This window comes from Notechis scutatus, chromosome 4 (assembly GCF_049901735.1).
Source record: "Notechis scutatus isolate UNSWTSFEM ecotype Mainland chromosome 4, rNotScu1.2, whole genome shotgun sequence".
NCBI lineage: Eukaryota > Metazoa > Chordata > Lepidosauria > Squamata > Elapidae > Notechis > Notechis scutatus.
In genome coordinates this window covers 99044452-99071860 of record NC_142012.1, presented here as the reverse complement: position 1 = coordinate 99071860, position 27409 = coordinate 99044452, and the positions used below count along the sequence as shown (strand labels likewise).

The 27409-nt window shown below is 37.3% G+C and overlaps 1 protein-coding gene across 9 annotated transcripts in view; it reads left to right on the top strand.

Moving 5' to 3' along the window:
• The window catches only part of PLCE1 (phospholipase C epsilon 1), a 164984-nt gene that overhangs the window by 122259 nt on the left and 15316 nt on the right, over window positions 1-27409 (top strand). For 7 of the 9 annotated variants that reach the window (XM_087964188.1, XM_087964190.1, XM_087964191.1 and 4 more), the window contains 16 exons: window positions 1110-1171; window positions 1251-1416; window positions 3087-3194; window positions 4098-4214; window positions 5233-5391; window positions 7006-7135; window positions 8835-8876; window positions 10272-10396; window positions 11823-11940; window positions 13648-13779; window positions 15547-15834; window positions 18031-18194; window positions 18654-18915; window positions 21267-21385; window positions 23235-23363; window positions 25331-25540. In XM_087964188.1, the coding sequence (XP_087820314.1) occupies window positions 1110-1171; window positions 1251-1416; window positions 3087-3194; window positions 4098-4214; window positions 5233-5391; window positions 7006-7135; window positions 8835-8876; window positions 10272-10396; window positions 11823-11940; window positions 13648-13779; window positions 15547-15834; window positions 18031-18194; window positions 18654-18915; window positions 21267-21385; window positions 23235-23363; window positions 25331-25540 (2331 nt within the window). The remainder of the gene's footprint in view (window positions 1-1109; window positions 1172-1250; window positions 1417-3086; window positions 3195-4097; window positions 4215-5232; window positions 5392-7005; window positions 7136-8834; window positions 8877-10271; window positions 10397-11822; window positions 11941-13647; window positions 13780-15546; window positions 15835-18030; window positions 18195-18653; window positions 18916-21266; window positions 21386-23234; window positions 23364-25330; window positions 25541-27409) is intronic. The other 2 variants (XM_087964193.1, XM_087964192.1) reach the window with 1 other exon arrangement.

The window sequence follows — 27409 nt, the reverse complement described above, 5'->3', positions numbered from 1 at the left end:
TATCCAACATCTTTTTAAAAACTTCCAGTGTTGGAGCATTCACAATTTCTGGAGGCAAGGAAATTTCTCCTTAGTTCTAAGTTGCTTCTCTCCTTGATTAGTTTCCACCCATTGCTTCTTGTCCTGCTGTCAGGTGAGAATAGCTTGACTCCCTCTTGTCGACTCCCTCTATAGGATGACACCTTGTGCTTCAAAGGCACAGCAAATGAAGTTTGACTAAACGAGAGTCAGTTAACATGTCAACTTTCTAGTCTTTTTAATATTTTAACTGGTATGGAAACCAGCAGAATGATTTAGGGCTAGTCACGCTCTCTCAGACCCTGGAGGAAGGCAGTGGCAAACCATTTATGAAAACATGGCCATAAACCTTCCAGAACTCATCCATGTAGCAATAGCACTTAGACTTATATACCACTTCATAGTGCTTCACAGCCCTCTCTAAGCTGTTTACAGAGTCAGCATATTTCCCCCAACAATCTGGGTCCTCATTTTACTGACCTCAGAAGGATATAAGGCTGAGTCAACCTTCAGCCGGTGAGAAGCCTGCAATACTGCATTCTAACTATTGCGCCACCAAGCCTCCTAGTTGCATGGAGTCAAAATTGCCTTGAAGGCATCTAATGCCACCTTCCTCCCAGTGTTCATATCACCTGATAGCATGGAAGTAGGTTAACAGAATGTACAGGGGACTAAAGGTAGCAATGTACAAAAATGTAATACTAATTCCTTGTTTACTGTTTTCATTCTCCAGCACCCTCTCCTGTATTAGTTTTCTTCTGGCTAGGTTTGAAGGCCAGAAATGACTAAGATGAATTTTGTGGGAATGGGAGATATTGATCTCTGGATGGTTGAAAATTGATAAATGAGAGTTGTATTGTTTCTCTTTCAGTCTCTGCTTTTTCACTTTTATGACGTTTATGTCCAGTGCTGCCTTTCCTTTTTAGATGCCATGTTAACATACAGCCTCATTTGGAAACTCATATCTACCATTATCATATCTAGTTAGCTATGCCAATTGTGTATTGTATTTATTTATATGTAAAAACTGAGTAAAAATGGATATTTGTTACATTTGTTAATTTTCACCTTTTCTCTTTCTACCATTACAGAAGTTTGAACCAAGCATCAGTATGTATCAGCAGGGGCTAATGTCATTTGAAGGATTCACACGGTAATTATCTTTGGATATTCTGACGTACAGTCTAGACGCTTTATGCAACTATTATGAATTTTAAACATCTGTATCTTAGGTTTCTGATGGATAAGGATAATTTTGCCTGCATGAATAATGAATCTCAAGAGAACATAGAAGATTTGCAGTTTCCATTGTCATATTATTACATTGAATCTTCACACAATACATATCTCACGGGGCATCAGCTGAAAGGAGAATCTTCAGTAGAACTTTACAGCCAGGTATACAAAGTCAATCTGCTGCCTCCTTTTTTCTAAAAGTATTGGTTTATTTATTTGTAAAGTCAAAGAAGCATGACCTTTGACATGTTCCTAGTTGTGGCTTGTAAAACGTAGGAAAAAAAGATGTGTGGGAAAGTGGTTTGTGTGCACAGTTGTGCTCAGATGCTTTTTTTATATTTATATATTTATGCTTTGTTCTGAGTTTTCATTTGAGAGTCATAGAATTTAGACACTAGCCAGTCTGATCTAAACTGCTAAAATTAGACTTTCCCACAGGAAAGACTGAGCTAATATGTTGTTTCGTTTAGATGTCAAGGCATCATTCAGAATAATGTAACTTGTGCTGAAAAGATGATGAGTTTGTAGCAAAATTATTACTCAAGAGAATGTGGCTCCTAAGAATATTATATAATATTTTTGACATACTTTCCAAGCAAGTGACCCACATGAAAACACACTTTCAGGAGATTCAGCTTGGTTTGGGTGCATAGTGAAGGTCCAAAGTTAAAGTTAAAAGAACTTATATATTACATGTAGATATTAATAAAGACTTCGTTGCCATTGAATGAAATGCTTCCTGGTTCAGCTGCAATGGATACTTCCAGAGTAAAGGTAGCTCTCGGTGAACGACCGGTCACTTACTATTCAAAGTTATGACGATCTACTTATGACCTGTTCTCGAAGTTCCGGACTGCCACATCTCCCCCATTGTCATGTGGTCATGTTTTGGGCATTTGGCAATCAGTTCACATTTACAGCCATTTGCAGTGTCCCGTGGTCACAGGACTGCAATTTTTGGCAGGTTTTGCTGGTTTCCAGGATTCATTTCCAGTTTCCCACCAAAAAAAAAATAATCCAGTTGGTGAAAGTACTAGTTTAACAACCACAGTCTTAAAAACTGTGAGGTTTGCTTAATGACCACAGCATTTGCTTAATGACCACTTCTACAAAGCTTGTAAAATCAGATATGTGCCACATTGTTACTCGTTTTACAATCGCCACAATTTATGACCAGGCTCAATTACGATAATAAATCGAGGATTAATCCATAACAGTTTTTAGAACTATCAATCAAATGACATTGCATAATGATTCTCTCTTTCTTTTTTCTCTCTCCCATTAATTGATTTTTGTCCTAAAATAAAAGATGGAATTAGTTCTGGGGAGACAGCTAGATCCTCAGTCCAATTTGGATAAAAGAGACAAACATTTGCCTGATATAAAATTTCATTTGGAAACATTCACGGTGTGCATGCCAAAAGAAGATCCATGCATCCCAAACCAAAGTTAATTTCCATATTTATTTTTCCAGCTGTACTTAACATCTATAATATGTGAATTTGTTTCTAAGATAGAAGATGTTCACAAAACTTAGTCTGTATCTGATTTACATTTTGTTTATGTGCAAACCAGGATCTGTAATGGGAAATTTTTGCTGAGGCCTATGAAAAGGTGAATGTTTTGAATGTTACAGTAAAATAAATTCTGCATCAGTTTAAAAAAAGGAATAACTATGTCCCTGTTGTATTTTTGACAACTTCTTTTGTTCAGAAAACACAATAATGCTGGTTGGGGAATTCTGGGAGTTGAAGTCCACACATCTTCGAATTGCTAAGATTGAGAAACACTGTTATAAGATCAATACATTATCATGCTTTCCTCTATTACAGATTTTATTACAAGGTTGTCGGAGTGTGGAATTAGATTGCTGGGATGGTGATGACAGCATGCCTGTAATTTATCATGGACATACACTCACTACCAAGATAGCTTTTAAGGTATATGCAGTTTATAATAGTATCTTCCACAGTATAAATTGATTGTATTTATTTTATTCATCTGCATCTCTATAACTGTTTGGTTTGGTTCTGCAACCAAATAAGACAGACACAGACTTCAATGGATAATTAGAACTGCAGAAAAAAACGATTGCCACCAACCAATTGCCACCAACTTATCTACAGACCTCTCACATCCTGGACATAAATTGTTTCAACTTCTACCCTCAAAATGATGCTATAGGGCATTGCACACCAGAACAACTAGACACAAGGACAGTTTTCCCCCCGCATGCCATCACTCTTGTAATTCCCACAACACTGTCAAACTATTTACTAAGACTGTATTACTATTCTTCTTCTCATCCTTCCTATTACCCATCTCCTTCTACTTATGACTGTAACCTTGTTGCTTGTATCTTTACAATTATATTGCTTAATTTAGTTTCCTAGTATGATTTTGATTGCTTATTTAGTATCCTATGACTATCACTGTTGTGTCTTATGATTCTTGATGAATGTGTTTTTTTATGTACACTGAGAGCTTATGCTCTTCGATTTTAAGCTTAAAGCGTTAGCACAGAAGACAAATTCCTTGTGTGTCCAGTCACACTTGGCCAATAAAGAATAATATTCTATGCTAATTGACAGAAGAGTATATTGCTGACTATACTAACCTTCTTGAGGTATATGAGATCAAAAGTGTTGAAATTGTGATTATGACTCCGCTTTTAATCAGAAGACTTTCAAACAAATTTAAGTTTCCCTAAACTTTGCATTCCTCTTTTGGTTTAGAGTCAGCGTTCTAAGATTTCCCTTAGTAATTTGTGGGACAAAGTATTGTGCATGTTAACAGTGATCGGGGAAATGCTGTAATTCTGATTGGTTTTTTTATTATGACAGGAAGTAGTTGAAGCTATTGATCGTAATGCTTTCATCACCTCAGATATGCCAGTCATTATATCTATTGAGAATCATTGTTCTTTGCCACAGCAACGAAAGATGGCTGACATTTTCAAGGTGGGTTACAAGACTATATTCACATCAGATTTAACAAGCCAAGCTATTAACATAATCATTAATACACACATACATATAATTCCTTTTCTCCTACTCTGTTTCTATTTTTATATTAGCAAGTAAGTTAGAAATTTAAGTTAATTATTTTTTTTTACTGTATCCTAACAAGGATGCTATGAATAATAGCTTCCCGATAAGAGAATTTAAAATTAACTTTTAAAACATAGCTTTAAATGTCATGATGACTTAGCAGTTAAAGACACTGAGCTTGTCAGCTGGAAAGCGAACAGCCCAAGTTTAAGACCGGAGTATGTGTCATGGGGTGAGTTCCCATTACTTGCTCCAGCTCCTGTCCGCCTAGCAGTTCGAAAGCATGCAAATGCAAGTATATAAATAGGTACCACCTAACTGAGAAGGTAACGGTGTTCTGTGCTGGCCACATAACCACCGAAATGTTTTCAGACAGTGCTGGCTCCCTGGGCTAAGAAACGGAGATGAGCACCGCCCTCGAGAGTCAGGCACAACTGAAAAGGAGAGACCTTTACCATTACCTTTTTGCAATTTTGCTTGCTAGGAAGCTAATAATAATAATTGGTTTTTTGTTTTTTGTTTTTTGACAGAAACAAAACCCTCCTTACTGCATTTTCAGGAAGCCACAAATTATTTCTCAGTCGGTTCAATTAATTATAATTGGATGAATTGATTTGTATTTTTAATCTCATTATATTAATGGTTGTATGCTACTCAGAGCTTATCCATTTTCATAATAAACTTTATAGAAATAATCATAGCATATTAACTGCAGAATCCTAACTTTATAGCAATGAGTCATTGAATATGAAAAGGATGGCAAATAGATTTCATAATAAATAAATAAATAATAAAGCAAAAAAGGAACTGAATGCAGGTATATAAAGCTTGTACATATCCTGGTTTATTAAAATCAAAATTGGATTGTTTGAAGGGAGATTAATAACATCATTCATAACTAATATCTTTTATTATGTTGATATTCCAGAATACATTTGGAGATAAACTGGTAACTAAATTTTTATTTGAAAGTGATTTTTCTGATGACCCATTGCTACCTTCTCCCCATCAATTAAGAAGAAAGATTCTGCTTAAAAATAAGAAGCTCAAAGCACATCAAACTCCAGTGGATATATTAAAACAAAAGGTAAGATTTAAATTGACTACACACACTTCATTTTGAGCCACTGCAATGTTTTAAGAATAAAATTTGAATTTAAAGAATAAAAGACGGTTTTATTTGGAGCCACCGACATCTTACAACTATACCTTTAACACCATCAAACAACAATGTCTACTATTCCAGGTCCTTGAGAAGGACATGATAGGTGGAAAATCCAGTCTAAACATCTGGCTGACTATGGACCAGCCATAATAATAATCATTTGAAGAAGAAGAAAAACCATTGGAAGGATATTTGAAAGGCAGTGAAGAAGTTGTTTTGAAGCTAATACACCATGAAGGTTTCCTGAGTACTGAAGAGATCAAATGTGCTGCAATAAAGACCAAATGAAGAATAGAAAAGAGACATCGCAAGACAAACTATTGTGTGGCCAAATACATTAAAAAAAAAATAGCAGGCAAAGCAGATCACAACAAGACCTGGCAATGGGTAAGAGCAGGAACATTGAAGAAAGAGACAGAGTGGCTAATTCTGGCTGTAAAAAACAAATACATTCAAACCAGCATTGAGAAGACAGCAACAGGCAGCAAATGCCACCTCTGCAAAGATTATGAAAAAGTAGAACAACCCCTTCCTTGTTTGGTGTAGCTGAGAGGAAGATTTTAAAAGCTTTTCCACTGAGCAGCCACAACTTGACATATCTAAACTTAACAAACTGTGATTAATTTTAACTATCAGTTCCAAAGAAAGTATCTTAAAGCCACAATGTATGAAAATGGTTTAAACAAACTTGGATGGGCTACAGATCTGACCTTTGTGACTTAATAAAATGTTGCTCATTGAAAACAAAGACAAAACTCCCTCACTCCTTTAAGCTAAGGTGGATGACCACATGGTGCTAAATATAGCCAGTGATCAATGCAAATGCCTATCTTATGTAATGAAGATTATTTTGTGTGACGATTGGAATATATAGATGATCAAAGGGAGAAGGGTGGTTTTTTGTATTTTACATCTTGGCATGGAATGTTTTGTTCTTGTGTTCCGTTAATGAGGAAAAAAAATATGTGTTTACTGCTGCAGTAAAGGATTCAGGCTATATAAATGGCTTACATTCATGACATTAAAGACAGCTAGTCTCTGCGTGGAAAAGCAATAGCATTTAGACTTATATACTGCTTCACAATGCTTCACAGCCCTCTCTAAGCAGTTTACAGAGTCAGCATATTGCCCCCAACAATCTGAGTGCTCATTTTACCAACTTTGGAAGGATGGAAAGCTGAGCCAACCTTGAGCTGGTGAAGATCAAACTGCTGACAGTGGGCAGAGTTAGCCTGCAATACTGCATTCTAACCACTGTGCCACCACAGAACCAATATTTGTGCAGCTGACCTCCTCTGTTAAATAAATGTAAATGTTATTCCAAGTGGATGGAGACCTATATAGTAAGACCTTATTGATAGCTCAGTGGAAAGAATAATGCAGTAGGAATTAGGAGGTGATGTGGATTTCCATGGATAAATGAGAATATAAAAAGATGGCATAAAACTAGGGGGTGGAGGATGAAGTTAGAGGACTTGTTGCTACTTTCTAACAGTATATTCTGTCTCATTTTAAAAATCTGATTTGATGCTGCAGGCTCATCAGCTGGCATACATACAGGCTCAGGCAACCAATGGTAGCCATGTGGGAAATCTTTCCACTGCTAACGAAGAAGAAGAGGATGAAGAAGATGAATATGATTATGACTATGAGTCCTTGTCTGACGGTAAATGAACACACTTGCATGTAATGCTGCATTTTTCAGATTTATGACAAGTTCACAGTTTTGGTTATAGCTATTCTTGAAATTCCTGGGTCAAGGAACAGATAAAATAAACCTATGTTAAAATACAGTACAATCATCATCATCTTTTAACACCCCCATAATCCCTTGCGGGATGTAGTCTGGGCAACTGAATGGAGCTAGCAGAGTGTTTAATGTCTGGATGCCCTTCCTGTCACCCATGCAGATTTTTTTCAGCAGGTATATCCTCATTGTGCCCAGAGAGAGAAATATCTGCCTCTACCTAGGATCGAACTCACAGCCTCCTGATTGTGAGGCGAGAGTTCTACCTGTAGGCCACTGCACCATTCCAAAATGCAGTACAATTTCTCAATACAATCAGTAGTAGTAGTAGTAGTAGTAGTAGTAGTAGTAGTAATAATCCAGGTTCTTGGAATGACTTGCTAGGTAGACAAAAGTGCCAAAACTAATTTCAGCATCAATCTGGCTGACCATAATCCATAGAATCTCTTCAGCCACCCCCTTCCCGGGACTGGCATGTTCTGATACAGTGAATGCAAATCTTTTAAGTCAAGCTGAATTGGTGACTTCATGGATACCTCTATAGTTTTCTTGGCAACATTATAGATTTTAAAAAAAACCTTCCACCTAGCACACATTCCAGGGTTTTCTACTTGTCTCGTAAGTTACGGACTAACCCAACTTATCTTTTTGAAATTAATCAGTCAAATTTCTGTAATTCATAGAAATTTGCTGGTTCAAGTAGAGTGATTTAAAGCATTTCCTAATGTCTGCTTCTGGTAATAGAGATACTTTGTTTGTGTAAAGTACAGGGAAAATAATGGTATGAAATGTCAGACCTCATGCAGTTCATCTAAATCTTAATTAAATCTTAGTTAAATAAATCTTTACTATTGAAAGCTCCTCAGTTTAACATTTTCAGACATTCATGTATTTTACATGGAAGGCTTTAATGATAATGACAAGGCAGTGAACAAATGATAATGACAAGAAAGTGAACAAAAATCACAAAAGGTATCCTATGAGTAAAACAAAACTAACAGTCATTTCTAATTTAAATGTTCTGCCATGCAAAGTAGCTCAATGCTTAGATAGGCTTACTGCCTATCTTACACCTCATTGGGAGTCAATTTGGTTTAATATAATTAAACAAGTTAAATTAGAATGTACAATATACAATATAACTAATGAGTTATGAAAGCAAATATTAATACGTTGTTGGTTATTTTCTTGCATGATGTAAAAAATCTGCTGATTCATCCCAGGTAGACTCTTCCGTTAGCTAATATGATGAAATTACCTGTCTGATAAATTAACATCGCAATCTCTATGCATTTTACAGGAAAATAAGCTCCATTGCATTCAGTCATTGTCATGAAAGTGTGTATAAGGCTGTTGTCTTAATCTCTTACCTGATTCCCACCTTTGCTAAATACTCATACTAAGAAGTCAGTTTTTCTCTAATTTTCTGACAACTTTGGATACAAAGGCGAATTGCTTGCCTTTGTGTTCTCTTTTATAAAATATTTCTACTAAGGTTTCCCTGAAGCAGTTCTCTTAAGTGTTTGCGTCAACATGATAATTCCAATGAGTCTGAATGTTATGTTCATTTATCTGTCAATTCCCTTTACGTTTATTTCTTTTCTGACTGTTTTCATAGCTGATGTCCTTAATGCTTCTCCTGCTGCTAACAGCCAGGAAGGTAAAACCCCTCGATCAAACATTTTAACTGCATGAATTGACATCATTGCATTTCCGAGCAATTCAGAATGCGTGCTTTGAATGCATTTTCACTTACTAGTTAAATTCAACTATATGTTTCCTTAATTTTCTTTTCCTGCTTTGGAGCTTATAGTATTTGCAGATATGACACTTTTTCTTATTCATACATGTTGAGGGTGAAATAGATTTTTGGGCACCTATATGATTTAAAGTATGCAATACAATTTGTTATTTGAGAAAGGGAATGAACGAACAAACAAAATAATGAGTGTGTGTGTGTAAGGCATCCAGAAAGTATCCATGATATCAATCACTCCGAGACATATTCTCTCCAATTGATTTATTTAGGAACAGATCTGGTACGTCTAAAGCAATTTCCCAAAGTGGAAGTATTTTCGAGCGTTACACAGAATCCACCTTCTCTCCTCCCACTTCTACACTTCATAAATCACGAGAACCAATTAACTGCAACTGGAATTTCTTAGTACGACATACAGAATAACCTTGAACTTTTCAATTCCTCCACCCCCTTCCGTTTATATGTAGCAGCTGAATTTCAAAGCTGACTGTGTGTGTGTGTGTGTGTGTGTGAATAAGCACCTCAGTTCCTTGTCAGGCACCTGCTTGAGTATGTGCAACAAGAGTGCTGTGCAACAAGTATTGAAAACATTTACATTTTTGGAAAATTGCATCAGATTGCTTTTGCCCGTACACAGTAATTTATAATAATTTATAATGTGTTACAAGTAGTCCTGGAATACAGTTCATTTAGTGACATTTCAAAGTTACAATGGCACTGAAAACTTATGACCATTTTTTCACATTTACCCCTAAAAATACTTTATAAGCCCCAGCTTTCCCCATGATTATGTACCATCAAAATTCAGGTACTTGGCAACTGTTTCATACTTATGACCGTTGCTGTGTCCCAAGGTCATGTGATCCCCTTTTGCAACGTTCTGGCAAGCAAAGTCAATTAAGAAGCAGGGTTCAATTAATAACCATGTTACTAACTTAACAACTGCAGTGATTCACTTAACAAATGTGGCAAGAAAGGTTGTAAAATGGGGCAAAACTCACTTAATAAATATCTAACCTAACAACAGATATTTTGGGCTCAATTGTGGCCATAAGTTAAGGACTACTTGTAATGTACAGATATAAAACTGGAAAAATCTGCTTTCTTTCTTTAAGGAAATATTTGTTGCTGAACTCGATTAGAATAGGATATTATTCTGACTCAACAGAAGAGTATTAGGAAAAGAAACATTATTTGGCTGGTTAATCTCTATTCAGATAATATCATCCCATAACATTCACTTGAAATAAAAATTTCCCTTTCAGAAACTTCAATCAGATATTGCTTGCTTTCCAGATAACATTTTGGAAGACCGACCTGAGAATAAATTAACCATTGATAAGCTTCAGTTTGAATTTGGTGAAGAAAGCGCCAAGAGAATTAAGAAGGCTGATAGCACTGTGTGCAGTGCTAAAGGAAAGGTAGTATTTAGCTTTTTCCTCCAATCTATCCTAAAGGAGGCCTAGGTGGGAGCTGGGATTTATTAAGAAACTGCTCTTTTAAAAAAAAGCTTTTTAAAGATAAGTCAGTACTGTACATTATAACTTTTGTGATTAGCAAACAACTGTGAGTTCTGTAATATGGTTATTTACGTTCTTAAATTTTCAACACAGAGGTAAAGTGGTTAAAATAAAACATGGGAAAAATGTCTAGTTGTGATATTTTCATCATAATATATAAAGCCCTCTTTTTATTTGGGATGTATTTTTTTCACAGTTTGTCCCATTTAGAAGCAAATTTAAATATTTTGACCTGCCATTATTTCTAGTTACCCTTAATAAAGAATGTTTCAAGATGTAAAACGGTAACCATAGATTCTAGAAGTGAACTCCAAACGTCCAATTTTAGTGTTCCAAGGTTCTCAGGTGTTATGCATAAACTTGCACTATTGATCTCTTTGCTTGATTCTCAGGCTTTTGTTGCTGCTGGTTAATCTTTAACCCAAATTAACTTGCATTAACTTTGCGTTAAATCCCTTTTGATCAATCGAACTCAAAAGTGGGTTGCAGCAGCACTCAAAATTTGGGGGGTGATGACTTGTATCTCCTACTTGTGGATCAATTTAATAAACTAAATTTGGTGTGCACCTAGTTTGTCACATTAGGGTGCTTTATAATTTGATAAATATGGTCTGCCACATGTTAACTTTTTATACTCTTCTGTACCCAGGTAATGTTTCTACCTTGTCTTTTCAGAATCTCAGGTTTTATTTTTTTTTATTTTTAATATGTGTGTGTATGTGAATATGTATGTATTCAGTGTGTATGTGAATATGTATGTATTCAGTATATAATATACGTGTGTACATGTGTACACAGTATATAATAAATTTGTATGTGTCTGAAATATAAGTATATTTTGTATCTTCTAGCTTTTAGATTTTCATCTTTTATTCAGATAGATAGATAGATAGATAGATAGATAGATAGATAGATAGATAGAGTGGTGAAATGCTACTAGTTTGGCCCAGGTCACTCGAACCAGTAGCGAAAATTGCTACCAGTTCGATCCAACCGGTAGTAAAAAAAAAAACCTCAAACGATCGGCTGAGAGGATAAAGAACAGAAAAGCGCAGTATCGGGGGCCCCACCCACCCCTGCACTTTTCTGTTCTTTATCCACTCAGCTGATTGGCGCAGCAGAGCCTTAGCTGGTGTTTGGGATGCTGCCTGCATGCATTAGGTGCACACGCGAAGTGCACGATCACCGTACCGGTAGGAAAACTGGTAGAATGCCACCACTGGATAGATAGATCGTTTTAAAATGTTTCTGCTTCTTTTAAATGTCTGTACCCCAAGACCTTATGCTGATCTATGACTATAATGTAAGTTTATTTGATTTGATGTAGGTTTATGATACGGAACTGAGTGAAGAATTTTATCTTTTCCAAAATAAAAAAGAAAGTAGACAAATAGCACCAGAACTCTCCGATCTTGTCATCTACTGTCAGGCTGTGAAATTCCCTGGTAAGTCCGTTATCCTGACTGCCTTTTTACTTCATTTGCATCAATTTTGGGGCTTTTTTTTTTTTTAAAAAAAAGTTTGATTTTATATGATGGGACTATTAGAGTTCAACTCTTGTTTTTTTGAACAAGGAGTAAGTTTCAGTTCTACCGTGTTTCTCATATAATAAGGCCGGGTCTTATTTTTTTTTGAGCCCCGAAAAAATGACTAGGTTGTCTTTTTGGGGGTGACTTAATTCCCTTGCATCTTCGGGTGGGCGGGCGGCGACAGCTTGGATGTTGACCTCAGCATTGGTGGGGCACTTCGTATCGGGGTCAACGCAGGCAACACCATATCCGGGTGTGCAACAAAAGTACTTCCTAACGGCAAGCCCCCCCCACCCCCCACCCCTTTTGCATGTTTTAATATAGGCCTTCATTTGGGGGGAGGGGCTTAATTTCACTTCATGCCTATAAAACATGCTGGGACTTCCTATTGGGGGAGGCCGTATTGTTGGAGAAACAGGGTAATTCTGTGGGAAATTAGGGCTGCCAGGTTTTTCAAAGATGATCCCCTCCTTCTCCTCCTCCCTTTCCTTCCTTCCTACCTTCCTTCTCTCCCTCCCCATTTCTTTCTTTCTTTTTCTTTCTTCTCTCTCTCTCTCTTCCTTTCCAAGAAGCAATCTTTCTAGGCATTGCTTTTTCCACTTTCTACCTCCCAGTTCATGTACAAATATGTACCACAGACAAGTCTTCCTTTCAGTAGAAATTTGGCTGCAGTCCAACAAGTGAGCTAAAAAATGGGGTTATATTGGGATAGGAATACAAACAGGAAATTGGAGCAGGGTAAGAATAGACAACTTGCAGTAAATGGACCATCAGGCATTCCATAATGGATGAGGTGGGAAGCGGGAAAAAGGGCCTATGGCAAGAATAAAATAACATTGTAGAAGTTTTAAAGAAAAGATGACTGATCTAATAATGCTGTGTATTGAAATGAGGATTATTTTGTATTTCAGTAATGCAGTAGATTTTAAAATGCTGCTTAGGATATTCTACTAACTTATAAAAAGTTTTTCTACCTGTTTCATTTTTGTCTTCTTGTTTTCCTTGGAGAAGTTGATCCTCCCAAAATTATTTACAGACAGTTACGTCACAATATGTCAAGCTTATGTTTGTGACCTAGAAACGGAGTAGTTCACTGGGAAATAAAGAAGAATGAAGAAACAATTTGGAATTTTGCTCAGTAATCTTGCAATTTAAATAAATCTGATACATAAAGGTATTTTATATCTTTGCATTGAAAAGCTCTCTTATGAGCAAAAAGACATTTTCAGTTGTGCTAGGATCAATTTGGATCAATTTCCCAGTACTTTCTCCGAATTAAATCTTAGCCATTTTTGTTCTAGAGAATTTCCCAACCTTACAGAGTTTGGTTTTGATGGTATTTATCAAAGAGGGGTGTGAGGATGTAAATAATGCAGTTTCTCAAGCAGAAATCCCCAAATGGAAGTTACAGTACAAGCCATAACATTTCTGAAACAAAGCCTAACCAATACACTAATTACCGTAGCAGAGCAGTTGATAAATCATTAAGAGCCCATATGGCCCTTTCAGTGTATGAACTGACAGAACTCAGGAAGATGTTGAAAGTTTCAAAAGCTGACAAATGTTAGAAACGTGTCCACTCTCATTTCCCCCCGTCTGTTTATTATATTTTTATGGGAAAAGGCTTGTCAACTCTAAATCCATCTGGTTCTAGCCGAGGGAAGGAAAGAAAGAGCCGGAAGTCCATTTTTGGCAACGGTCCAGGGAGACTGAGCCCAGGAGAGCCAACCATACTTGGAAAAACACCTGGAAAAGGTACTGTCTGAATCCCTTGACCAATTTCCACAGAAGGCTCCAAAACTCAACATACATACCTCAATGGCATGTTATAAATTAAATGTGTGACTCTGTATGGGCAGTGCTCATATTATGGAAGGATTCTCCACCAGCAGTAGACCTGGTATAAGATTAGAAGTAATCTCCTACAAATTAACCAACTGGAAGTCCCAAAGGTGCCTTTTTTTCTTTTTCCTTTTCAAAAGGCAACTGGACTTTCTCTTTTAACCTTTTGGAAAAAAAAAAGCACCTTTGGGACAACCATGACCTGGATGATTGAAAATCTCCATATATATTTAACAAACTGGAATTTAGACCTCTGTATTGGGCCACTGGAAATATCAATATCTTCATCTTTTAAGGACCCCATAATCCCTTTTTCATCAGATATAATCCCAGTGTGTCCAGAGAGAGAAATATCTGCCTCTACTTAGGATCAAACTCGCAGCCTCCCAATTGTGAGGCGAAAGTTCCACCTCTAGGCCACCACACTCACTGGAAATATCAGTATGATTATTTTTAATTTGCATCCCCGCCATTGTTATTTTTATAAGAAGGCAGCAAACATATCTAATATTCCTTTCTCTTCCTATTTCCCCCACAACAACAGTGGGATGTGAGTTGGGCTGAGTAACTGGCCCAAGGTCACTCAACCAGCTTTCACACCAAAACTGAGACTAGAACTCACAGTCTCTTAGTTTATAGGCCAGCACCTTAAAGCTGTCTTTCCAGGCAAAGGAAGTTTTCTTATAAAAACGTTTTATAAACTAAAGACGAATGTGCTGTTCTTAAAAAGCAGTAGTGGCAGTTACTTAAATAGGATTGATTCTGAGAATATGACAGTGAAAATGCAATATGGAGTAAATTAAACAGATGTTGTCTCTGTTTACTTTAAATTTCTAAGAATCTTTTCATAAATGGAATGGTAATATTGGAGGAGGGAAATCTAGTTATATGTAAAGTTATTATTTGTAAGGAAATGACAGTGCAGTTAGAAATATTTAATTTCCAGGAGGGAGCCAAAATGCTTATAAAACTATGCCAGTCTTTTAGCCATAAGAGATTGGTAAAAACTGTTGTTTGGATTTCCTTTTTGTTTCCTTCCTGTATAATCAAATATTTTTTTCTGATCTAATACTTGCCATAGTTAAGGAGGAAGCTTAATATAATGATGTGTGGTAGCAGTTAAGGTATATTGACGTGTAGACTTGCTCCAAAGGAAGCAAAGGAAAGGAAAAGGATATGATAATATTTGTTTTCTGTTTTTTAAATTAAATTTATACATTTTAAAGTGTTAATTACAATGGGATTTATGTATGTGCCAGCATTCATTCTTTATTAGCTGTTAAAATGTCTGATTATATATGCCTGCTTTTAATTTATGAGATCATAAATCAGCCACAAATCAGATTAATTGAAACACAAATATTTAAGAATAGAAAATGCATAAGGTTGGATATGGTTTTTAAATATATTCTGTAGCATTTATCATTTCTGAAGAGTTAAGCTATAATTGTATTTCTTAAAATGTTGTTTCCTTTGGGGAGAAAAGTTTTCAAGAAAAATGGTGATGACACACAAGAATTTCTCACTCTCCTGCCAATTATGCTTTGGGTTATAATCATGATTTTTAAGACTGATGCATTTATTTCCTATTCATATATTTTTCTAGATGAGGGTAACACAGATAAATGTCATAACTTAAAATTTGGAAAACGTCATTTGAAAGTATCATTTATTTTCTAGGAACCTCTGATAGCGTACGACAGACCTTGGAAGAAACTTCTTCACCTCTTCCCACAACTTCCCTGAGTTCCATAATAAGGACACCAAGGTGTTACCACATTTCCTCCTTGAATGAAAACGCCGCCAAGCGTTTGTGCAGGCGATATTCTCAGAAACTGATACAGCATACCAACTGCCAGCTGCTGAGAACCTATCCAGCTGCTACCCGCATCGACTCATCCAATCCTCACCCCCTTCTCTTCTGGCTCCATGGAGTACAGCTAGTGGCACTGAACTACCAAACGGATGGTATGGGCACTCTTGATTCCTCCTAGATTTGTTATGAAGTGTATTCTGGGTTTACATGATTGTACAGGTAGTCCTTGACTTACGATCACAACGGAGCCCAAAATTTCTGTTGTTAAGCAAGAAGTTTGTTAACTGAGTTTTGCCCCAAATTGTGACCTTTCTTGCCTCAGTTGGTAAGGAAATCACTTCAGCTGATAAGTTAGTAACCCGGTTGTTAAGCGAATTTGCCTTCCCCATTGACTTTGCTTGTCAGAAAAATCACAAAGAGCGATCACATGACCTTGGGACCCAGCAATGGTCATAAATATGAACCATTTGCCAAGGATCTGAATTTTGATCATACTGTCAGCGTTCTGAGTAACGCTTCTGCCAAAAGCAGAACTCCGGAGCAGGTAAATTCCTCAAAGAACATGTTTATTGGACACATCATATTGGCACAGCTAGTGAAAAACAACTCTAGAGGTTCCTGTGATTTTTCCCCCAATTAAAAGAGCAAATATTTCCCTCCCCAGGTGTCACCAATCACATTGTCCAATGAAGGTAGCTGGGAGGTTGCTTGGTCACTCCTCCTTCATTTGCCATCTGTTGGGATGACCTTGGTTCCCACAAGAAAACTTTTTGTTTTGACTGGTAGCCGGTCTATCTGCTTCCCTTCCCCCTTTCAAAGTTCGTGGCAATTATGAGACAGGAAAAGATGGCTTCAGCTAGGGCAGCTTCAGAGTTGACACACACGATCATGGGGGTGCTGCAAAGGTTGTAACTATGATAAAAGGTTATAAGTCACTATTGCAAGTCGTGGACTACCTGTACAATGTAGTTAAAACAGAAACCATTGAGTTTAATGAAAGAAAAAAAGTTGGTTTCTGTGATTGCAGCTGAATCCTGCCAGTTTGTTTTCTAATGGGTGAGCTATTTTCAATGCACTGTAAGCCCAATTTATTTTTCCATAAGTCTGTTGCGAATGCTTTCTGAAGCTTGCTATTGCTAGCTTAGTGTTAAATGGGAGTTGGGAGGCAGGAAGCATGGAGGGCAGCCAAAGTATCCAATGGAAAAATACACCATTAAAGAAACAAGTTAGGATGTGTGTTCTATGCCCATCATGAGTGGGGGAAGTTCATTTTCCATAGTTGCAGTGAAGCACTATGACATTTATGAAAAAAAACATATTTCTGTATCATCACTCAACATAGAAATGTATATAATGCTGTGCATATATCACCATGCATTAGCACCAAACAAATCCTTTTGAATTTGCAAAAATATATTCAACAGAACAGCTATTAACTGTTTTATCTTACATATTACTAAAGAAGAATCATCTTGGTAAAAATGAGTATTAGGAAGGCTTTCAATTAAGGAGTTTGCAATTTTGCATACAAACTGGTAGAAAGGCTAGGATAATCAAGACACTGTGCAGATTAAATAAATTCTTCTAATTTGGCCAATCATTTTTAAGGTGAAGTACTGATTTTGGTTTTTAAAGAGTTGTTAAATAATTGCTTTTACCTGTACTAATCTGTTCGTATTCTAAAATTAGCCTTTCACTTCTCTTCTTAGCCTTGTTTTTCTTTTGTGTTTTTAAAGTTTTGTTATATGCTACTTGGTGGTTGAACCTTAAGGAAGCTTTTGAGATTTTAAAATAACAATGTTTATACAGACATATATATATTTATAAGTTTACAGACTTCTTACACTATTATATATTTTATGACAGTCTTAAGTTCTCAAATTAATGCTGGAGTTCAAACCAATTTAAATGTTGAAGAAAAACCAGTTTTGAGAAAGTTGTTATAAGCTAGCTTTTGTTATTTTTGTTTCTTCAAGAAGGAATTCTCCTATAAATACTATAATCATTTTTTTTTCAATAAATAGACCTATGAATAGATCTATAATATATTTCATGGGGCCATTAAACATATATACTTTCTAAATAGATTAATAAAATCTGTTGGCTTTAATTTTCCATTTATTATTTTATGTGTGTGTGTGTCATTTAACACACACACATGTATATATATATGTATGCGCGTGTGTGTGTGTGTGAAATGAGCGATCACATTAGAAGGGATCAAGATTAATGTGCTTTATTTATAGTTGCAATTTTGCAGAAATATTTTTCTTGATCTGTTTTAAATACGTTTTATTTTCAAATCATGGCATAGTAATTTGTAATATTTTTGAATGCTGTATCCATAGATCTTCCCCTGCATTTGAATGCAGCAATGTTTGAAGCAAATGGAGGCTGTGGATATGTTCTGAAGCCACCTATTTATTGGAATAGGAACTGCCCCAAATATCAGCAGTTTTGTCCTTTAGAACGAGATTTTGACAATATAGAACCGGCAATTTATTCACTGACAGTAAGTGCTCCTTATCCATAATCTTTCTTCGAAAGTCAAAAATACAATTGAGTGCAGGAGCAAATGAGGTCATAAAACTTTCACAGCATTGATGTGATAAGAACCACATATGTATAGGAACCATTTCCAGATAAACATTTTTTTAACTGTTTGGGGGTGGAGGCATTGTATCTTTGGACTCCTGGCTGTGGCAATTTTCCACTTGGGTGTTTTCCCAGAAGCAAATACCATTCTCCATCAGAATAAGCAAGCAATAAATGACAAGACTGTTATATAGTTGTATTTATTGTATAAACATATTTCTGCTTACTCTTAATAATTCTCTGAAATCAAGCTTTAATCTTTGTAGTTGGAAGGTTGTTGTTATGTTTTGGAAGTTCCCGGACTCTTCAGTTTGTGAATTAAAAAAACTTATGAAAATCACACTTATCAACTTCTTAATTTTTTTTTATATGTCAGATTGTATCCGGACAGAACGTCTGTCCCAGTAACAGCACAGGAAGCCCATGCATTGAGCTGGATGTGCTTGGGATGCCACTGGATAGCTGTCATTTCCGCACCAAACCGATTCATCGCAATACTCTAAATCCCATGTGGAACGAACAGTACCTTTTCCGGATTCACTTTGAGGATCTAGTATTCCTTCGCTTTGCTGTTGTTGAAAACAATTCCTCAACTGTGATGGCTCAGAGAATAATTCCTCTGAAAGCTTTAAAAAGAGGTAAGGTGATGCTTGGGTGCAAAGCCCAGACTGCGTTGCTTAGGTGTTGTTGACTTGGAACCAGAGGTCTGCAACCTTAAACACTCAAAGAGCCATTTGGACCTGTTTCCCAGAAAAAGAAAACACCGGGAACCAATAATTTAACAACAGGTGTGACTGGGTGGGCATGGCCAACTCGATGTCACTCACTCCCACCCAGTCATTTCCTGCTCTGGAATATGGAGCGAGTCTCCATCCCCTGCCATCACCCTTACCTTCTCAGGCCAGGCGAGGAGTGACGGGGAGGGGAGGGGCCAGCCAGTGGTGGGATTAGCTGACAGGGAGCCACAGCAGAGGGCTGAAAGAGCCACATGTGGCTCCAGAGCCACAGGTTGCAGACTTAGACTTAGAATAACTTTATTGTCATTGTGAATGTACACTAATTGGCATACATTAAAATGAAATTTCACCACATACAGCTCTCAAAGGCCTAAAAGTGAAGAAGAAAATACATAGAGCTACTACTGGTTGGACTCTACTCTCTTTGCATACATGTGGTCCTCGACTTACAACTGTTCACTTAGTGACTGTTCAAAGTTACAGTGGCACTGAAAAAAGTGACCTGGGACCATTTTTTACACATGACCGTTGGTCACATGATTTACATTTGGATGTTTGACAAACTGACTCACATTTATGGCGGCTGCAGTGTTCCAGGGTCATGTGATCTCCCTTTGCGATTTCCTAACAAGCAAAATCAGTGGGGAAGCCCGACACACTTAGCAACCATGTTACTAATTTAACAACTGCAATGATTCACTTAGCAAATGTGGCAAGAAAAGTCATAAAATGAGCAAAGCCCACTTAACAAATTTCTCACTTAGCAACAGATATTTTGGGCTTAATTGTGGTCATAAGTTGAGGACTATCTATGCTGGAATATTTTATTAAAAATAGGTAACATGCCTTCAGCATTTTCCTGCCCTATTCTACAAATAGTGTTTGATCACAAATTCAGGACGTGTCAGTGGTAGTGTCCATGCCAAGAATGCTATTCCTAAGGCAACCACCTTCATTCAGCAACAGCCAAGGCCAGGGGTGGGATTCTACTAGTTCACACCTATTTGCTAGAACCGGTTGTTAACATTCTAAGCAGTTCTGAGAACCGGTTGTTAGAAGAAATTACTGGCCTAATCCTGTAAGGAAAGCAGGAAGGAAACATTCTGGTGTTGCTTACAGAAACTGCCTCTCTGTTAACCCTTATTACGTTCTTGGTAGGACTAAACTTCCTGTCTCAGGAACTTCTCTGGAGTTTTTTCCCCCTCCTTTGCTGGTACTTTGCTTGTGTGGAGTGACCATTCAAAGTTACAATGGCACTGAAAAAAGTGACTTATGACCATTTTTCACACTTATGACTGTTGCAGCATCCCCACAGTCATGAGAGGCGAGGCGAGGAAATGCGTGCCTCGACGTGAGTGATATTGAGTTGGCCACGCCCAGCCAATACCATGAATACCAAGCCACACCCACCAACTAAGCCACGCCCATAGAACCGGTTGTTAAAAATTTGAATCCCACCCCTGAATCTACCCAGCATAGTCCACACAGTATTTGTGCAATTTTTAGCCAAGTTATGTTATATACAAGTGAATAGGCATTTTAAACTTAAGTTCCAGTGGAGCCCTTGATTCCACTCTGAATTTATTTATGATTGTTTTTGATAAGAGAATACTCCTGTATGTTTTACAATGACTCTTTTTCAAGATAAGCTCTTTCAAAAACAACTTTGATAGAGTAGAGGACATTAGTTTTTTTCATTTACTTGATTGTGATTTTGGCCACATAACATAGAAAGGTTTAGTGCGTTCAGATACCTATAAAGCAGTCCATTTCTAAAAAGCCACCATTCATTTCCCACTCCTGTTACTCATTTAATTCTTTCCATCCAAGAAAAAAGCCCATTTTAAAAAAAGTGACTCAAATAATTCTGGAAAGGGAGGCAAAGAAATGGCACATTTGTAGAGGGAACTTTGAAAAGTTCTAGTCTAATATGTAGTCCTGTGTATCACTTGAGAAGTGCTTGAAGAATTATGTTTCATGCTCCAGATATGCCAGAAACTCTTGCTAAGTCTCACAAGATGACACACAGCACTGATGATGTTACCTAGTTTGGTAATGAAATGTCTTCAAAAATAACTAAGCTCAGAGAGCACCAAGAACCCCTAAACAAGACTTCTTGAAACTCTAGGCAAAATGTTTATCAAATAAATGGTCTTATTTGTACTTTTTAAACACAATAAGCCTCAGTTTGACTTTGCAAAACTCTGGTTTCATTTTTTCTCTCTTCAATTTCCAATTATACATTCTTTAAGGTTACAGGCATCTCCAATTACGAAACCTGCATAATGAAGCACTAGAAATCTCCAGTTTGTTTATTAACAGCCGAAGAATGGAAGAAAATTCTTTTTTAAATGCTGTACCTACTTCTATGGTAATTACCTAAATATATATTTAGCAGTATATTTCTAGTTAAAATTTTAACACATTTTATAACAAGCTGTAGCTAGTACCAAAATCTGAGTACACAAAGTCTTTATTATGAGCTGAAGAAGTTTCTTGGATGAGAAGCGAAACATCTTCAAAGAAAAACCAGAAAGTCCAGTTTCCTCTTGAAAAAAAGCACCTTTTGGTCTTATTATGGTGTTCAATCTATTCCTATACAACCAGCAGAATAGCCTTGGCATCTATGGAGCTTTCTATTAATCTTAATTGACAACTAATTCCATTTACGCAGACTTGTACTTCCATTATATATACTCAGTGTTGCTCTCTTTCTTTTAGAACTGTGGCTTTTAGCCTATTTGAATATCAGCTACTAATATCTGAGGTTTATCAACCTTTTTTAAAAAAAATATTTTTACTGAGTTTCCTTTGTTACATTATATAGACATAAAACATAGTTTCAACACCATCCTTGACATCTATACAAGTTCTTAACTTAAATATCTTAATACATTATATTTATCTAATATTGGATAATCTTTAGCTATAATTATTATTCTTATATTCTTGTATAATTTACATAAGGTTTATCAACCTTCTATCAGCCTTTCTAGTGTTGGATATTTTTTTCTGTGCAAGAATATATTTGCTCATTTTTCATTTAAAAATTCAACTATATCAGACAACACTGGACCATAAAATTCCATGAAGTGAAATAGTAATTCTATCGTGATTCCGTAAATGATTTATTTTTGTTTAGGAGATAGAATATGACTGTATTATGATTCTACATATAATTCTGTATTACTTGACTGGGTTAAACTCTGGGTATATAAAATGTATCTCTTTTGATTTTATTGGTTTTTTGGAAAAATAAAGTCAGAGATAGAGGCCATCCAACATTAAGTAGGATTAACTCTGACTTTTTTCAGCTTGAGAGATAAGGACTTGCTTACAATGTAATAAATTAATTCTTAACATTGGTTTTTATCATTCCCTCAGTTCATAAGAAGCTATAGGAACTATAGTTTGTTTTTTCTAGTGTTTATATATTGTTACACAGGAAGTTGTATTTCTTCAATTTTTTAAGCTTTACCCAATTATGCAGAAGACAAATTATTCAGTTTTATCCATTTAGCCTCAATAATTTTTCTGACCTTTATCCTTATTTATTTTTAATAACATTGAATCATAGTTTACTTTATTATGAATTCTGATTCCCATGGCCAACCCGCTGCAGGACAACTCCCATGGCAAACTCGCTATGGGATAACTTGCCACAGCACAATGCAATAATTCAATATTTTTTCAGTCAAGTTTCATTTTGTCCCTCCTTTGGCATCCTTTCTTTAATTATTCTATTCCATCATTTATTTCTTCAGTAATAGTGTAACTCTTGCCCTGTGATGAGTAACTCTTACCCTGTGCCTTGTGGCGAGTTCTCTCTCTCTCTCTTCTCTCTCTCTCTCTCTCTCTCTCCCTCCCTCCCTCTCCCTCTCCCTCTCCCTCTCCCTCTCCATTGTACCTAGAACCTGTCTTGATGGGCCTTGGGGAATTAGAATGTGCTATTAAGTAATGTCTACTACTCATACTAGTTGAATGCAATACAATATACAGAAGCAGGTACTATTTACTGAGAACTATTAACCAGCGGAAGAGTTTGCCTTCCGAATTATGGATGCTTCATCACTAGAGGGTTTTTAAGAAAAGACTGGACAGCCACCTGTCTGAAATGATATAGGATCTCCTGTTTGAGCAGGGAGTTAGACTAGAAGACCTCCAAGGTCCATTTAGTTCTATTCTGATTGATATTGTTTTGGTGTATGTGTATTGGACAGCAATTCAGCACAGCAGAATTGAGAGCAGCCGCAGTTCACAGAGTCACCATACATGGAGTTCCAGGTCCAGAGCCATTCACAATTTTCCCTGTAAGGCAAGGAACTACAGTAGCTCAGCTTTTGCATGAGGTAAGTTTTGCATGAAAAAAGTCACTTGAGTTCTGAAAATCCTAAGATGTATGTAGCCAATACCATAGACAGTTCTCAACCTACTATCATTCATTCAATGAGCATTCCAAGGTACAACAGTGCTGAACCAATGGTGGTTGTGACAGTCTTCGGAGTTCTGCTCTTTCATCTGCATGCTGGTTTGAGCACTTCCACTGCTCCAAAAATTTTGATTTGTTCTACTCGTTGTGGTTGCACTCAAGCCCTGCATAGTGATTCGTTGTCTTTAGAGTAGTGAAAAAAATGTGACAATTTGGCAAAAATCCTTAGTAGGATAGCTGACAAGCCCGAATAGTCTTCTTGATCTTGAATTGTCAATTGTAATTTTTCATCTTTTCTCTCCCTAGAACAGCATTGAGCTTGTGATGCAAAAATAAATGCTGGAGTTTGGTTTTGTCATCTCTAGTAATTATGAAGAAATTGCATTTGTTTTGATGAAATTAAGTTGAAAACGTTACACGTATGCATGGTGTTAGCAGTTGTCATTCTTCTAACTTTTCCAGTCATATCCTCCAATCTCCAGTCAGAAAATTATTTTTGCGTCTCTCCACCTTCCCACTTAACATAAAACACTAGTTTATTATCTTGACATAGAAAAATGCTCAGCCATGAAGTTCATTAGGTAAAAATGTACCTGGAACATATCATGATCAATTTTCCATGCTGCAGAGTTGCCTGGCGAGTGAGGAAAAATATAAATTGAATAAATGTATATTCAATTCAATATGTTTCAACCAGCTCTTTTCCTGTCCCCCACCCCGCCCGTTACAACTGCAGTCATTATAATCAATTTAGAAATTATTATGAAATAGATAAATCATATAACTCTAAAATATGGACTATGAAATATCTCTGGGGAAAAAAAAACCCATCACGGCCTATGCTACAGAGCTGCCAAAAAGGTTTTGAGAATGTTTGATTATCAATTATTCTGTGATACTAAAAAGTGATGCAAACTTTTAGGGCAACAGAAAGTCTGAAATCCTGAAGTAAAAAAAATAAAATAAAACTGATGGTGATGCAGTACTATAATTCTTGCTATCCTTTAAGAGAGCTTGGATGATTTGTTTGGTGTGAAGAAATGAGATGTCTCTCACTGCCAAGCAAACTGGCTTCATCGTAAAGCTTTTGCTGGTCATGTATTTTCCCATCCGGAGCAAAAGCCTAAAAGTGCCAAATTCATAAGCAGAAAATCCTTCAACTGATTAAGAGATTGTTCTTCCATTCTAGTAACTTGGGAAGCAGAATAAATATTTTGGCAAGCCCGATTGAACAAAAAATAAGATCAAAAAGTATTTGTCTCTTTTATAATAATCAGTTGTTTAAATCAGGGGTGTCAAACTCATGGCTTGGGGCCCGGATCCACCCTGGGGGGTGCTTAGATCTGGCCCGCAGGGCTGCCCTGGAAACAGTGAAGGACCGGCCCATGGTGTCTCTGCCAGCGAAAACGGAGCTTGGGAGTGGCCACCCATGGCCCTCCCGACTTCTATTTTCACTGGTAGAGGGTTGCAGGAGGCCATCGCATCAAAAAATGGAGTTTGCAAGGGCTGCAGGCAGCCGTCCCAAGCTCTGTTTTTGCTGGCAGAGGGTTGCAGGAGGCTGTTGCAGCCAAAAACGGAGCTCGGGAGCCTGTTTTCACTGGCAGAGCACTTGGGCCAACAAAGGCGCCCCAACACAAGTGATGTTGAGCTGGCCACACCCACTCTGGCCACACCCACCTTGGCCCCCCGAGGTCAAACACAACTCTGATGCGGCCCTCAATGAAATCGAGTTTGACACCCCTGGTTTAAATCATAGACAACTAAGAAAGACCCTCTGAGTAATGCATTAATATGTTTCTGTATATGCCAGCTAAATAATAAACAATTATTTGCTATTGAACAATTCATTCCTTTGCCATTCTAATTATCACCACGGTTCTGTTTTAGATTTTGGCTAATGCAAACGGTATTGGAAACTATCCCACTGACTACTTTTTGATGGAGGAGAAATGCTTTATATCTAAAGACAGAAATGAGTATAAGAAGCCTCCGTTCCAGAGAGTACTTGGTCCTGAGGAAGAGCTTGTCCAGCTCTTGAACAGCTGGTTCCCAGAAGAAGGCTATGTCGGAAGAATTATCTTTAAAATGCGTGAGGAAGTAAGTCTGTTTGCCTTGACGTCTATTGCTTGCTGATGGTATCGTGAGAGGGACAAAGGCAGCATGTGCGACTGGCTGGCTGGAATTTTATTCTTGGAATTTTGAACAGAAGACTCCAGCCTTATAAAGAAGCTAGATTGTTATGCGCTCTTAATGAAAGCACTTAAATTCAATGTGTGAAGTTGTTCTGAAGATGTTATTTTGCATTCATAGGGTATTTTTTTTCCTGTCCTGCAGATGTGCATTATTATTACAGCATGGAATAAAAGCTAAAAGCATTTTTGCTGTGATCGGATCCCTTCCAGTTATTTGAAAACGTCCCATGCCGATACATAATTGGCCACAACTGAAGAGAGAAGGGCACTCTCAAATGTCTTTTTAATCTTATAGTAACCTCAGTAGGGACATGGTTGATTTTGTACTTTTACTTTCAATTTTAATATATGCCCTGAATACTTGTTTTATAATTACTGCTTAAATTTAATTATTGCAGTTGGAAATTGTATATGCAAGTTCAGGTAAAACTTGAAAAATTAGAATATCGTGCAAAAGTTCATTTATTTCAGTAATGCAACTTAAAAGGCGAAACTAATATATGAGATAGACTCATTACATGCAAAGCAAGATAGTTCAAACCGTGATTTGCCATAATTGTGATGATGATGGCTTACAGCTCATGAAAACCCCAAATCCACAATCTCAGAAAATTAGAATATTACATGCAATCAATAAAACAAGGTTGTACATAGAACAATATCGGACCTCTGAAAAGTATAAGCATGCATATATACTCAGTACTTGGTTTGGGCCACTTTTGCAGCAATGACTGCCTCAATGCGGCGTGACATGGAAGCTATCAGCCTGTGGCACTGCTGAGGTGTTATGGAAGACCAAGATGCTTCAATAGCGGCCTTCAGCTCTTCTGCATTGTTCGGTCTCATGTCTCTCATCTTTCTCTTGGCAATGCCCCATAAATTCTCTATGGGGTTCAGATCAGACGAGTTTGCTGGCCAATCAAGCACAGTAATCCCACAGTCATTGAACCAGGTTTTGGTGCTTTTGGCAGTGTGGGCAGGTGCCAAGTCCTGCTGGAAAATGAAGTCAGCATCCCCATAAAGCTCGTCTGCGGAAGGAAGCATGAAGTGCTCCAAAATCTCCTGGTAGACGGCTGCGTTGACCCTGGACTTAATGAAGCACAGTGGCAACACCAGCAGATGACATGGCTCCCCAAATCAACACAGACTGTGGAAACTTTACACTGGACTTCAAGCATCTTTCAGTGTGTACCTCTCCATTCTTCCTCCAGACTCTGGGTCCTTGGTTTCCAAATGAGATGCAAAAGTTGCTCTCATCAGAAAAGAGGACCTTGGACCACTGAGCAACAGACCAGTTCTGTTTTTCTTTCGCCCAGGTAAGACGCTTCTGACGTTTGTTGTTCAGGAGAGGCTTGACAAGAGGAATACGACATTTGAAGTCCATGTCCAGGATCCATCTGTGTGTGGTGGCTCTTGATGCACTGACTCCAGCCTCAGTCCACTCCTTGTGAAAGTCCCCAACACTTTTGAATGGCCTTTTCCTGACAATCCTCTCCAGGCTGTGGTCATCCTTGTTGCTTGTGCACCTTTTTTTCCCACACTTTCCCCTTCCACATAACTTTCTATTAATGTGCTTTGATACAGCGCTTTGGGAACATCCAACTTCTTTTGCAATTACCTTTTGAGGCTTTCCCTCCTTATGGAGGGTGTCAATGATGGTTTTCTGCACAACTGTCAGGTCAGCAGTCTTTCCCATGATTGTGCTTCCTACTGAACCAGACTGAGAGGCCATTGAAAGGCTTAGGAACCCTTTGCAGGTGTTATGGCTTAATTA